Source organism: Cupressus sempervirens, chromosome 9 (genome assembly GCF_028749045.1).
Source record: "Cupressus sempervirens isolate cs-2001-9-10 chromosome 9, ASM2874904v1, whole genome shotgun sequence".
NCBI classification, from domain to species: domain Eukaryota; kingdom Viridiplantae; phylum Streptophyta; class Pinopsida; order Cupressales; family Cupressaceae; genus Cupressus; species Cupressus sempervirens.
In genome coordinates, this window is record NC_143126.1 from 614014352 (window position 1) to 614027162 (window position 12811).

At 35.6% G+C, this 12811-nt stretch overlaps 2 protein-coding genes across 4 annotated transcripts in view; one reads left to right on the plus strand and one right to left on the minus strand.

Moving 5' to 3' along the window:
* Positions 1 to 6510, minus strand: part of LOC149540187 (DNA polymerase epsilon catalytic subunit B-like) — a 54812-nt gene extending 48302 nt beyond the window's left edge. The window contains exon 1 of the mRNA XM_089802665.1: positions 6403 to 6510. Coding sequence (XP_089658791.1) covers positions 6403 to 6510 — 108 coding nt within the window. The remainder of the gene's footprint in view (positions 1 to 6402) is intronic.
* A 4792-nt stretch (positions 6511 to 11302) lies between these two features.
* Positions 11303 to 12811, plus strand: part of LOC149540188 (Rhodanese/Cell cycle control phosphatase superfamily protein) — a 108460-nt gene continuing 106951 nt past the window's right edge. For all 3 annotated transcript variants that reach the window (XR_016356371.1, XM_089801338.1, XM_089801339.1), the window contains exon 1: positions 11303 to 11810. Coding sequence is in view for 2 of the 3 variants with exons in the window: in XM_089801338.1 (XP_089657464.1) it covers positions 11736 to 11810 (75 nt within the window). In the remaining variant the exon portion in view is untranslated. The remainder of the gene's footprint in view (positions 11811 to 12811) is intronic.

The following is a 12811-nucleotide window of genomic DNA, read 5'->3' on the forward strand; positions in this document are numbered from 1 at the left end:
TTTACCCTTAATCTTCATGACATGAAAATAAGGTTTAAGATGGATGGGAAGAGCCACGTGCTTAAAGCCCTTACAGACTCTAGTTGCAAGACTATATCTTTTAGGATGATAGAACAACTCATGTGTCATGACATAGTTGAGTGGGAAATAGATTATGTTTTGATGCTAGTACATAAGGAGTAACAAAAACCTACTTTTCATCTAGACATACACCAGTTGAGGAAGTTTGTGCTAGTTTCCTTGGATGACATCTTAATGAACAACAAATCATGGAGGGAGAACATTACACATCTTAATATAGGTTTGGGTATTCTTGGAAAATAATCCTTGTATGTTAAGGAATACAAGTGTGAATTAGGCTTCAAAGTGTTGTTGCACTTAGACTACATCATCAACATGCAAGGAGTACATATAGATCTAGACAAGGTCAAGACAATAATTGAGTAGCCTATACTTGTAAGTCTCACACAACTCATAGGAATTTTGGGTTCGTGTGGTTTTTATTGCAGATTTGTTAATGGATATTCATAGCATGTAGCACCACTTTTTGATCTAACCAAGAAGGGGTATCTCACGAACTATATTGTAGGGCAATAAAAAGGATGGGTTCAGTGGAGTATTTCTATGATACCACCTATCATCTTTTCATTTAGATGACACCATTTATGGTCTTGTATGGTTATGAGACACCCAACTTTCTTGATTTATTGATGAGTGATAATAGAGTGCCTAGTGTTGGATCTTTGCTGTAGGGAAATCAAGATATCATGAGGACTCTCGAGGAGAATATTTAGAGAGCACAAAACCAATAGAAGTAATTTGTAGGTTAGAAAAGAGTTGAATGTTCATTCGAGGTAGGATATATGGTGTACTTGATGCTATAGCCTTATAGATAGTCTACACACAAGAAGAATGGTGCAGAGAAGATCAATCCACGATGCTATGGACCTTCAGAATGATCAGGTGTGTGGGTGAAGTAGCTTACAAATTGGAGTTACTAGCTAATAGTAATTTTCATAATTTTTTTCATGTGTTACACCTCAAGAAAGCATTGGGACACCATGTGGTCCCTTCCACAACTCTACCACCCTTAAATGATGAGGGTTTATTGATTCTAGTGCCTAGGGCTAGATTGGATATTAGGGAGAAACATCTAAGGAGATGAATCATTGGGGCATAGTTGATAAAATGGAAGGACTTGTTAGTTGAGGATGCTAATTAGGAAGGTGAAGAAATTTTGCAGCATCCATAGTTGAGACTTCTTGAGGACAAGCAATTTGAGGGAGGGTAGACTATAATGTCCCATTGCACTCAAATTTAATGGAGTTTGGCCTATAATTGGACCCTTGTAGGCCAAGGTTTTGAGGATAGGGGTTGTGTGGGTAGTTCTTACTATTGTCACACTCTTCTTGCAACCAAAAATGTTTGGTAGTTACATGTTTCTTGCAGCCACAAACTTCCTATAGCCTATGATATTTTCACTTTATATTAATTATATTTTTAATATTACTTTAAAGTACAACTAATTATTATTATAAGAAAGGGTGAATCTTCTAGAAAGTGAAATTAAATATTATTTCTATTTCTTCTACAAGCGGGTTGACCTCTTGGAGGAAAAGATGGATGGAAGCCTCATTGTTGGACATTAAATATGTTGCCATCTACTTCGCCTAATAACTTGTGGAGCCAAGGGTTTCTATAGTTTTCTATATTGGTTATTGGGAACAAAGACTCCCATTGATTTGCATAACTAAGGTGGTGAAAGATCTCACGAAAGGTTGCAATTATTGGAGAAGATGAATCATTCTTTTCATTGTGCTAAATTTGTGGCCTAGGGCCAGATTTGAGAAGTTAAATTAAAGTAATGAGTCTGATATTAATACCCAAACATATAGCAGTAGGGCTAGGATATTTGGTTGATTATTCTAGAGGAGTTTGAAAGACTTTCCTGTAGCTGAAGGTGAACAGTGTCATCTCTACAGTGTCGATGCTACATTGTGATCGCTACAATGTCACTATTATAATGTCATCGCTGGCTTATTTTTGCTATAGTGCCCTCGCTACAATATTTCTGCTATAGTACCATCACTACAATATTTCTGCTCCAGTACCATTGCTATAGTAAAATCCAATTTTTTTGGGTAGTTTCCAGGTTCCTATCTGTTTACACTTTGCATTTCATTGAGCTTAGATTAGAATATCTTAGGGCATTTGTAGGGATTTAGAAATCAATTGTGGAAGTTTTGTAATATGATTTATATTAGAATCTTATATCAAAAAGTTTTCAAAAAGTATTAGAGTATCATTAAATATCATAGGAGGCATTGCCCTAATGTCTTATTGTTGTAGATGCATATTTTCTCATTTGTAACTAGTGCTATATGTTTCAAAAAATACAAAAACATTTGCATCTTCATTGTTAGATGTTTTGGAGTTCTTTGCAAACATATTTATTAAAGTTTGGCATTTAGAAAGAAATCATAATTTAGATCTACAATATATCCTTTGTGTGCAAAGTGTTTGATGAAATTCTCAAGTTAAGGGATCAAAATATTTAATTCAGAATTAAAAGGGATGTTACAATTGTGTAGCCAAGTTATGCCAAGAAATAAATTTGTATCACCCTTTTTAACAACATAAAAATTTGCTTTGAAATCAAATTTGTTGATCTTTAGGGGTAGACCTGTAATCTTCCTATCAAATTTGAGGATGTAGTCATCACCTACCCTCACTCTCAGACCCTCAAACTACTCTGTTTGTATCCCATGCCTCTCAATCAACCTAGAATCAATAAAATTGTGAGTAGCACCTATATCAAGAAAAGTGATAACTCATTTCCTAGCCAATGCCCCTCTCATCTTGAATGATCCTTCTTGTTGTACACTAGTGAGATGGGCCTCCTTAAGTCTACCCTCAATCTCCTCATCACCTATAGCCATTTTGTTCAACTTTTCATCATTTGTGCCTTACTTTTGTTCAATTGATTCCTCATTTTCAAATTGTTGGTCCAAAATTTTGAAATTAGAATCTTCATAATAAGCCCACATAACCTTGTTTGCTTTCCCCTTTGGCCTCAAAGGACAATCGCAGTTCATGTCATAGGGTCCTTTGTAATAAAAAAAAAGTTTTTTCTTTCTTAAATCATTCAATGTCTCTCTATCCAAGGGAGCACATGATTTATCTTTATTTTTAGCCTTTGTTTCATTCCTCTTAGGTTTCTTAAAGAATGGTTTGTTGTCTTTGCTAGATGATGCACCCTTTGACTGAAATTTATTTACTTGGGCTAATTATTCGATACTTCTAGCCTTCTTTATCACTTCTTGCAAATTGAATGGATCAAAGGATTTTACTCAACCCTTCAGTGGTTCAAATAATCCCTCAGTGAACAAAGCAACTATTACTCATTTTTGCCCCCCGCCAAAAATTCAAAGTTTAAATGCAGGCCTACCACAACAGCTACTTCCCATCTTCTATGCTATTTTAATGCCCCCAAGAAATACAAAAAAAATAAATGAACGATTTAATCTTTATTGTATTTCCTTATTTTCTAAGTTTGTTTCCACTAGCCCACATTCTTTCCACACCATTGGATCTTGCTAAGATCTATGTTTGTCACTATCTCGCTATGGTGAGTTGCACGGGGGTTACTCAAGGTGACATAGCGACATGGGGCCCAGTTGAAAGCAGTCAATATGGCGACATCGATTTATCTTGTTCTTTCTTCAGCACCGAGTTTTGATAAGTCCTCGGCACTCGCTATCTCGCTATCGAAAAACTTAGGCATCTTGTTGTTAGCAACATAGTGAGGCACCGTGAAGTGAATGTGGTGGGGCCACAGGCGATGTGGAAGGATGACTGTGATTGAAATAGGGTTTTGTTCCACTAGTTGTGCAGATTTTATGATGTCATCGGTACCCCAGACCCACACCCCTTCCGTAAACACACGAAGATTTCTAATCGTTAGATCAGTCTTGATCTACAATCGTCACTATCTTGCTATGGGGAGTTGCTCAAAGGTTATGCATAGAGAGATAGCAACTTAGCGACATGTGTTCTTATGGGGCTAGGCTTGTTCCATAAGCCGTCGAGTGATGCCAAGGTGGGCCATGTTCCTATTGGTCAGTACACTGATAGATTGGGTGTACCTTTAGGGCCGTCAGATGGTGGCAGATCGACATTTCTCGTTATGTCACTATGAGGAAATGATTGACCTTTAACTATAGCGACATAGCAAATATGGGACCCACCACTTCTTCATGGTACTCTATGCAGTTTCTCATCTTTGATTTGGTCTCAGATTGACGGTCGTCACTATCTCGCCATGAAGAGTTGCTCGGAGGATATGTATAGCGAGATAGCGACTCAATGCCACGTGTCCTCAGAATTCTATGGGGTCCAGTTCAAAATGCCAATAGTGAAGGAAAGGATCAAAGCAAAATCAACGGCCATCACTATCTTGCTATGGAAAGGAGCTCGAAAGTTATGTATAGCGAGATAGCGACTCAACAACATGTGTCTCGGCAGGCCTAGCCAAGGTATTAACAAAAAGGTTTGCAGTTAAGGTCGCGGTTTCCTGAGGCAATCACGATTAGTTTGGGAGGTGGTGCAGTTGGTAAAGAAGATATAGTCAAATGCATGAAGACTCCACAAGGTGGCAAAGCAAAATGAAATTATTGGTCCACATGGCTCATCTCGGTGCCAGAATCCAGTTGACTATTTGACCTTGCTGATTCAAAAGCTAGAAATAGGGGATATCAGGTTTACTCGCACAATCCAATCTTCATGATTGATTTCAACCACTTTTGAGTGAATGTTGTGCTTGTTCAATGAAGGAGAACACTCCACCACCTTTGATCCTATCCATCTACCTAGTCAAAATTGTTTAATGGCGCCATTTCTATCTTTTCAAGACCTTGTTCCATCAAAGATCATATTTCTTAGGTCTGCACCAAGGTTGGATTTGCCCTAGATCTGCATGATTATTCTCTATAAGACTTAATGGTAGTGGTTGTAGAGTAACTTCAATTAGAGGACATCTTAGTTATGCCTGAGCTATAAAGGCAATTTTTGTAGATTTTGTTTAGGTCGACTCTTCTCTGACTTCTCTGTTATTGCTCTACAATTTCATTGTAAATTCCCTTTACCTCTGAACTGTATGACATTCTACCTTATCTCTTTTAGCCATTAATGTGAAGGTGCAAGAACTATTTGCCTCTCATTGGTGTTTTGTAGAGATTTTTAATCTACATGATTGTATCTCTTTTGGCCTGTGAATGATATATAAGTGAATCTTCTCTTCCTTGTGTCATTCATCTAAGTTTTTTGATCTGCATTTGGTTGCTAGGTTAAAACAAGTCTGAATGTGTATATCCTTTAGTGTCATGATGGTTCAATAGTGCATATATGGGAAGGTATTGGTTGAACACTCTATTTTGGTGCATCACCCCCTTAGGTTAGAATAGGTAGATTTGCTTTTCATGCATTTCTTCTCCCTTTTCCTCTCCAAGAGTAGTTAGGTGCACCCTGATAGTAAATGGAAGATGACCTTCTCCCGAGACTCAACCTCATAGTTCAAGTCCCATAGCTTTGAGGTTGTTTCCATGTTTCACAAGGTTGTCCTTAGGTAAAAACTTTGGACAAGGGTGCAAACCTCTGTGACAACAGCAACCAATCTCCCATCTGAGATATTTGGCACCATAACATATATCCTTTGAAAGTCACTAACGAAATACTCCAATCTGCCTGTCTATCTCAACCATGCCAACTCCCTAAAGTAGACTTCTTGATCCTTCTTATCAAACCTCTCTACCAACCTATCCATGAAGTCCTAATATGAAGTCACCTGGTTATGTTGAAGGGTAACCATCCTATGGTACCACCAATCATGTGTAGCTTCCTCTAAATGTAGCGTGACATATTTTGTTGCCTACACTTTTGTCATAAGTCTTAGTGCTAAGAAGGTATCAAGCTAGTGAATCCAAGCTTGTGATGTCATTCTGCTACTACCATCAAATATAGTCAAGGAAAGCTTTCCTATAGCACACTTTAATTCATTATCTTTGCCACAAGGTCTCCTATCTTGTCTCGTTGCCCTATAGTCCTTTCTCCCCAAGATAAGAAACTACTCGAATGTCATCCTCCCTCACACTTGTGGAGCTAACAAATCTCATTTGTCATTTGCAACCATGAGGATATATACAAACATCTCCTTTCTTACTTCTTTTGAAGGTGCTATCTCAGGCTCATCCTCATGAAGGTAGGACGAGTAGGTCTGTCTAATGTTCTAGAGTGTATCCTATGAGGTCTAGGTGACCCCACTACACTCTTTTTATCCCCTTTCTCCGAATTCTATCTGTCTTGAGGGTTCATGTGCTAAACCATGCTGATGAGTGCCTACAAAACCTGAGCCATCTTCTCATTTCCTGTAACTATTTCTCTAAACAATTCCCTTATTTCATGATCCCCATTCTTATTTCCTCTGGGTGGGCTACCCTCTTGCTTGTCACTCATGGTGCCTAATAACCTTTCAAATTCTTGTTCCCTATTAAAGCTCGCCTGCGAGTGTAAATCTTTGAGAGCCAACCTCAAGTGATTGCATGTGATTGCTAAACCCCTAGGATGGAAAGATTTATCTCTAATACCAACTTAATATCCCTTACAATTCTAATTTTAATTTTTGATTTCTTAACCTAGGAATTTTTTCAAACACTTTGCACACAAGGAATATATCATTAATCTAATTTTTTTTTTTTTGTCTAAATGCCAAACTTAAATTGATACACTTGTAAAACTCCAAACAACCAACAATACAAATGCAAGTATTTTTGTATTTTTTTGAAATATATAAGCATTGACTAAAAATGAGAAAATATGCATCCACAACAATAAGACATTAGGGCAACACCTTCTATGATGTTCAATGATATCCTTGTTGGAAATGGAAAGGAGTAACTGAGAGGGAAGGAGTGAATCAGTTACCGTAATAACAAATCCAAAAGTCCCTTTAAGATGTCAAAACAATATAAAACCAATAACTTGTTGCAACTTGGTTAACACTAAATATTCTATTGTAACTCAATTAACATTGAATATTCTATTATAACTTGGTTAACACTGAATATATTACTATCACTTGGTTAGCACTAAACATGCAAATCTTAAGATATTTAAATGTGATTAACCTTAATTAACTTATTTACAAAAGCATAAAGGAAATAACATGAAAACAAGAGATACTAAGATTTAACGTGGAAACCCAATTTGGGAAAACCACCAATTGCAACTAGTAACTATTTTTCACTCTTCTGAAGTGAGCCCTGTTAGGATCCAACATGGTTAAAGGTTAAAAAACACATTGTTAGGTGTAACCTTGTTAAAGGATTTAATTCACCCTATTAGGAGTGGCCTTGATAGAGGTCTTTAGACACTTCAATCTTGAAATGCCACCTTGTTAGAGGATTTGGCAAATAGTTGTTAGCCTAACTCTATTAGGAGATTTGATTCACTACTACAATTATTAGAGAGTAACAATGACTTGACCTAATTGTTGATGCAACTATCTTTGTTGATTTTAGATCTTTGTTCTAGCTTGATTACATGATCCTCTTTGATCAGAATGTTCTTTGCAACTCAGTTGACTTGGATACTCTGATATCCTTCCAATTCGCTTCCTTAATTTATCTTCTTGAATCACCTGCTTTCTTATTTCAATCCTCAACTTGACCTTATACTTATAGGAATAGGCTTGTCAAGTCAACTTGAATATACTTTTAATCAAACAATTTTTATCCCTTAAGTTAGCTTGAATTAACCAATAAGTCTATCAGACTCAATATGTTGTTAGTCAACTAATAAAGAATTAAGTACTCAATCAACTTAGAGAAACTCTTCATTAATTGACCCAACTCGGTCAATACTAATTATGAATTGACTTTCCTTTGGTAATTGAGTGAACTCGGTCAACACAAGATCCATTCCAACTTTCCTTTGGTAACCAAGCAAACTCGATTAACATAGGATCTGCCTTCGATGCTTGAGTGAACTTGGTAAGAACTAACTCTGAACTTGGTTATAATTGGAATGCTTGACATATACAAGAAACTATCTTCAATGCCTGAGTGAGCTTGAAAATCACTGACTTGCTCAGTAAGGCTTGGCATTTTGTGTAACATCAAAGACAACATACAATTGCATAATTGTTCTCAATAATCCTAATCCCTTATAACAAATTCTGATGTAAAACTTTGATATAAATCAGATTACAAGACCTCATAACTGATTTCTAAATTCTTACACATGCCTTAAGACATTCAAATCTATCCTCCATGAGATGCAAAATGAAATGGATAGGAACTTAGAAACAACTCAAGAAATTTGAATTTTACTGTAGCAAGTCACTGTAGCAACAATGACATTGTAGCAATATCCAACTTATTCCTTCAACTGTACTCCACAATATGGCCCTAGGCCACAAATTTGGCATAATGAAAAGATTGAATAGTCTTCTCTAATAGCTACAACCCTTCAGAGGATCTTTCACCAATATGCTTTAATAGAAAACCTGTATGATGTCCTCCCAATACCAAATTCACTAGGTATTTCACCAACTCAAATGGAGGCACACAAAATAACTTTGTTCTCTAGTAGCAAATGTTGAAACCCTTGCTCAAAGCTCAAAGAAATCAATAATGAAATAAGAAAATAATGCATGCCTAGCAATGAAGTTCTCGCCTCTATTTATTCTTTTCCTTCACCCTTCTTGAAGCAAATGAAATATTATTCAATTGCACTCTCTAGAAGCTTCCCCCTTTCCACTACAATAATTAGCTATGCTTCTAGAAAATTAAATTAATTAAATATAAAGTCACCTTTCAATTTATTTATTTATTGTCTTTAATTTAATTTATTTTTCCACTTAGCCTTTGGAGAATGAAAGACTAAGAACTCCACTAAGGGCCTAAAAGATGGGGAACATTACACAGTAGTCAAAACTAATTGGGATAGACCACATGTCAGTTTCAACCCTGAAAAACACACTGACCCTCTGACTCAAGTACTCAAAATAAAACAAGAAAAAATATGCAAACCCTAAAGAGAAATTAATGCAAATGAAACTAGCACCTACCCAATTAGACTCAAAAGAAAAGGATGAAGAACATGGATCTCTTTCCAACATAATTTTCATTACATGTAGTAGCAACAACCCACCTCGATGATGTTATAATGAATATTGGATTATCTTTGTACTTAGAAGAATACAATTTTGTCAATATTGATTCAAATTTCATGCACAAATAACACAAAATTAGAAGTTTTGGTAACTCTCCATGGTCATGATTAATCCACAAACAAGTTCCTCTTACTTTTAGCATCATATTCAAACTAAAAATCATCAAATTGAGAGGGATAGTGGAAAGATATTGGTTGACTTAGTGTGTCCCCCACCATAGGAGTGCAGTCACACAATGCAATTTCCCATTTTGATGGTCCTGCCTCATGGTACACAACTCCATACACACATGGAAACATATGCATTAGTGATGTAATATAAATGTCAAAACAAGAGTCAAAATATAGAACATTGCATTTCTTTCTTTCACTTCTTTAAGAAGCCCTTTGATGTAATATAACTGTCAAAACAAGACTCTAAGTACCTTTTTCACAATTATTATTTCTATCACTTCTTCACGAAGTCCTTTGATGATATTAACAACTTCATCAACTTGGAAAAGATATGTAACAATGTTCTCTTTCTCCCTCATCTTTCATAATTCTTAGTAGGTCTAGTGCTTTGCCTCCTTGACATTATCATTACGTTCATAGATATTGCAAATCTTGTCTTAAGCTTCTTTTGTAATCTTGCAGGGCATTATTTTCATAAACTCAAAGTAAGATGGCTTCAATAATATATAGTCCAAGATCAAGCCCTAGTACCATCAAATAGACTTCCATCCTTACTCTCTAGAATGCATAATCAAATACATCAAACAAAGTACCTTATTTTGGGAAACACTACCTTGAGCATCTGATTATAGTATCCTAAATCTAGCTCAAGCTTTTGAAGCTTCTTCTTAGGAACTTTCTCTAATATTGATTGTTAAGCATAATGATACACAAGGGGGGAAGGCAAGGTGAATAAATTTATGCAATTTCAAATTCATTCGACATTAATTTCCATTGATAACCTTTTTTAAGTGTCACAACCAATTTCAAATCCAAATCATGAAATATTGCATTACAATTCTTTCCTTAATTAAACCAAGAGACATTCTATACAGCCGCAACAAAGAACATAACCTTGACATATTCTATATAAATAAAAATAAACAAAATTTAATTACAAATACATTGCACTCACATAGATGAAGTGGTGAATATCAATAGGTGCAACAAAAGAATATTAAATGAAGCGATGCTTACATAAATTCTTCGTAATGCTAATGTCCAACAAGTTGTCATGCTTGGACCAATACTATGTAAAGCAGTCACCTTGGAAAGATCATTTCTATGTTCAAACAAAGAAAATAGGGCATTTAATGAAATAGTTTAGGGTTCTTCCCATGTATTCTATTGTATTTAATCTTCTCTAAATTTCGTTTGTGTTGCACAATCTTTGGTAATAGGTTCAATCTTTATTTCTTCTTCTTTAGTTATTGCTTACGTTATAGTACCACATACTTCACTTGGGTGAAGCACTACATTAACTTTAGAAGATAACCTAGCTCCAATATGTTCCATATTTTTCTTGTCAATGACGACTTTATTTGGCATGATTCCATGCTTTGATCATTTCAACATCAAATCATGGTCAAGTAGCTTTATTTCTTCTTACACGAACTTTTAAACTACTAGTTGCAAAGCTTGCTATTGGTAACCTCCCTCTATTATGTTTCCTTTGTGTCTCTCTCTTGAAGAAGATCCATGTGTATGCACCTCTTTCAATGCTTGAATGCTTTATTATGATAACATGAAATGCAATCTTTCAAATTGTTGTTTTGATTAATTCTCTAAAGAACAATTGATTTTTTACCATTCAATCATATCATACCCTTTTTTTTTTGTGGTCTCCCTATTTATGTTTGCATTAGTATATTTCTAATTTCCTTTTATTTTATTTATTCCAATTAAAAGATTAACTAAAAGTTTAAGTAAAAATAAATTATATTATAAATATTTTAAAATAAAATAAAATCTTACGGGAAGTAGGCTCCTATTATCAGATTCCGCTCGTGGGCCCCGTTTCCGTAACATGAAAGCGACCCAAATGGCCTCCATCACTTACGAGGATAACACTATCCAACACGTCCTGACTGCCATTAGTATATTGTTTTTCTCTACATGCTTATATTTTCAAGACGAGGAGTAACAGTTTTATCTGAGTCATATTGTCCTTCTCAGTAACGAATACTCCTGCCTCATAAGCGAGAGAACTCAAAAAAACTGGAGAAATTACAGAAGAAAAAAAAACTCGGAGAAATTACAGAGTATTTCAGGGAGCCAATAAATTCAAAATATCATACCGACGTGGCAAATCCTGGGGTTCTAAGCGGATAGCATCAATGCCTCTGAAAAACTCTGGAGCTATTTGATGCCCTGTCTGGGCCTCCCAAAAATTACACAGCAACAATAGTACAAAGCCCAACATGTTGAATTAGGCCTGTACATAAATGCCTCTGTAGTATCTTTTATTTGGATACTTGTGCAAACAATTTGGTGGAGGAGATAAGGGTCTCGTAATGCCAAATCAAGTTGTTAGTGCCGCTGTTACAGCATTGGCCCCTAGTGTTGCGTCAAGCGTTTCACAGCCTCAGGTAATTCTTGGTTCGAAATCTTTCTGTAACTCTTCAATTTTTCACTTCAAAAACTGAATATCAAGTTTATTTATATTAATATATTAGTACCCTCTTCCTTTTTAATGTAACATAAGACTATCTATTCCGTTTTAGATATATAGATTGAGCTCTCAATTCCTTATAATTTTAAGACATTAGAGTATCCAGTTCGTTTTAAGTACATAAACCGATCATACAATTCCTTTTAGTTATTAAAACTGAGTACCCAATTAATTTGAAGTATGACAACGAGTATCCAGTTCCTTTTAACATAAAAAATTGAGCACAGAAACACTTAAAGCTCTTCGTCCGGAGAAAGTTGTTGGGGTCTATGAATTAATAGGATGGTTTGATTAAACGCTCTATGCTTTAATTGAAGAAAGTGGCATTAAATTTGAGGACGATTTATTGAATTGAATGCTTGTTGGCGCCGAGATGGTTTTTAGTGCATTAATTTACCAGGTTCCTGCATTTTTGTAAAAAAGAATTCATGGGTACAGTAATTTTCTGAGTTTGGTAATGTTCCTGTACTGTTTATTTCTGGATTTGGTAGCTTGAAACCAGTCATGCCAGCTGCTGCACCATCGGTAGAGTATTAAACCCAACGGTCATGCTTTCCCTCCAAATCCTTTTGGCTCTTCACAGTCTGTGTATTGTTGATGTAATTGATTGTAAAAGGAGATATTGCTGTTGTATGCAACAATCTGAAACTTAGTATATGTAAACAGTTGTTTAATATAATATTGTCCTACTTGAGAGTGGATGTAGCCTTTATGGTGAACCACTATAAAATTGTGTTGTCTTATTTCAAATCTCTGTTTTGCATTGTTTAATTTCGTTAATCTGCTGTTAATTTAATTTAATAATTGGTATCAAAATCGGTTGCGTCAAATAGGAAGGAGAGATTCAAGTTTGAGTGGGGAGCAATGTCTATTGAAGAAGCAAAGATAAAAAAGTTTTACTGGTCATGAAAAATGCAA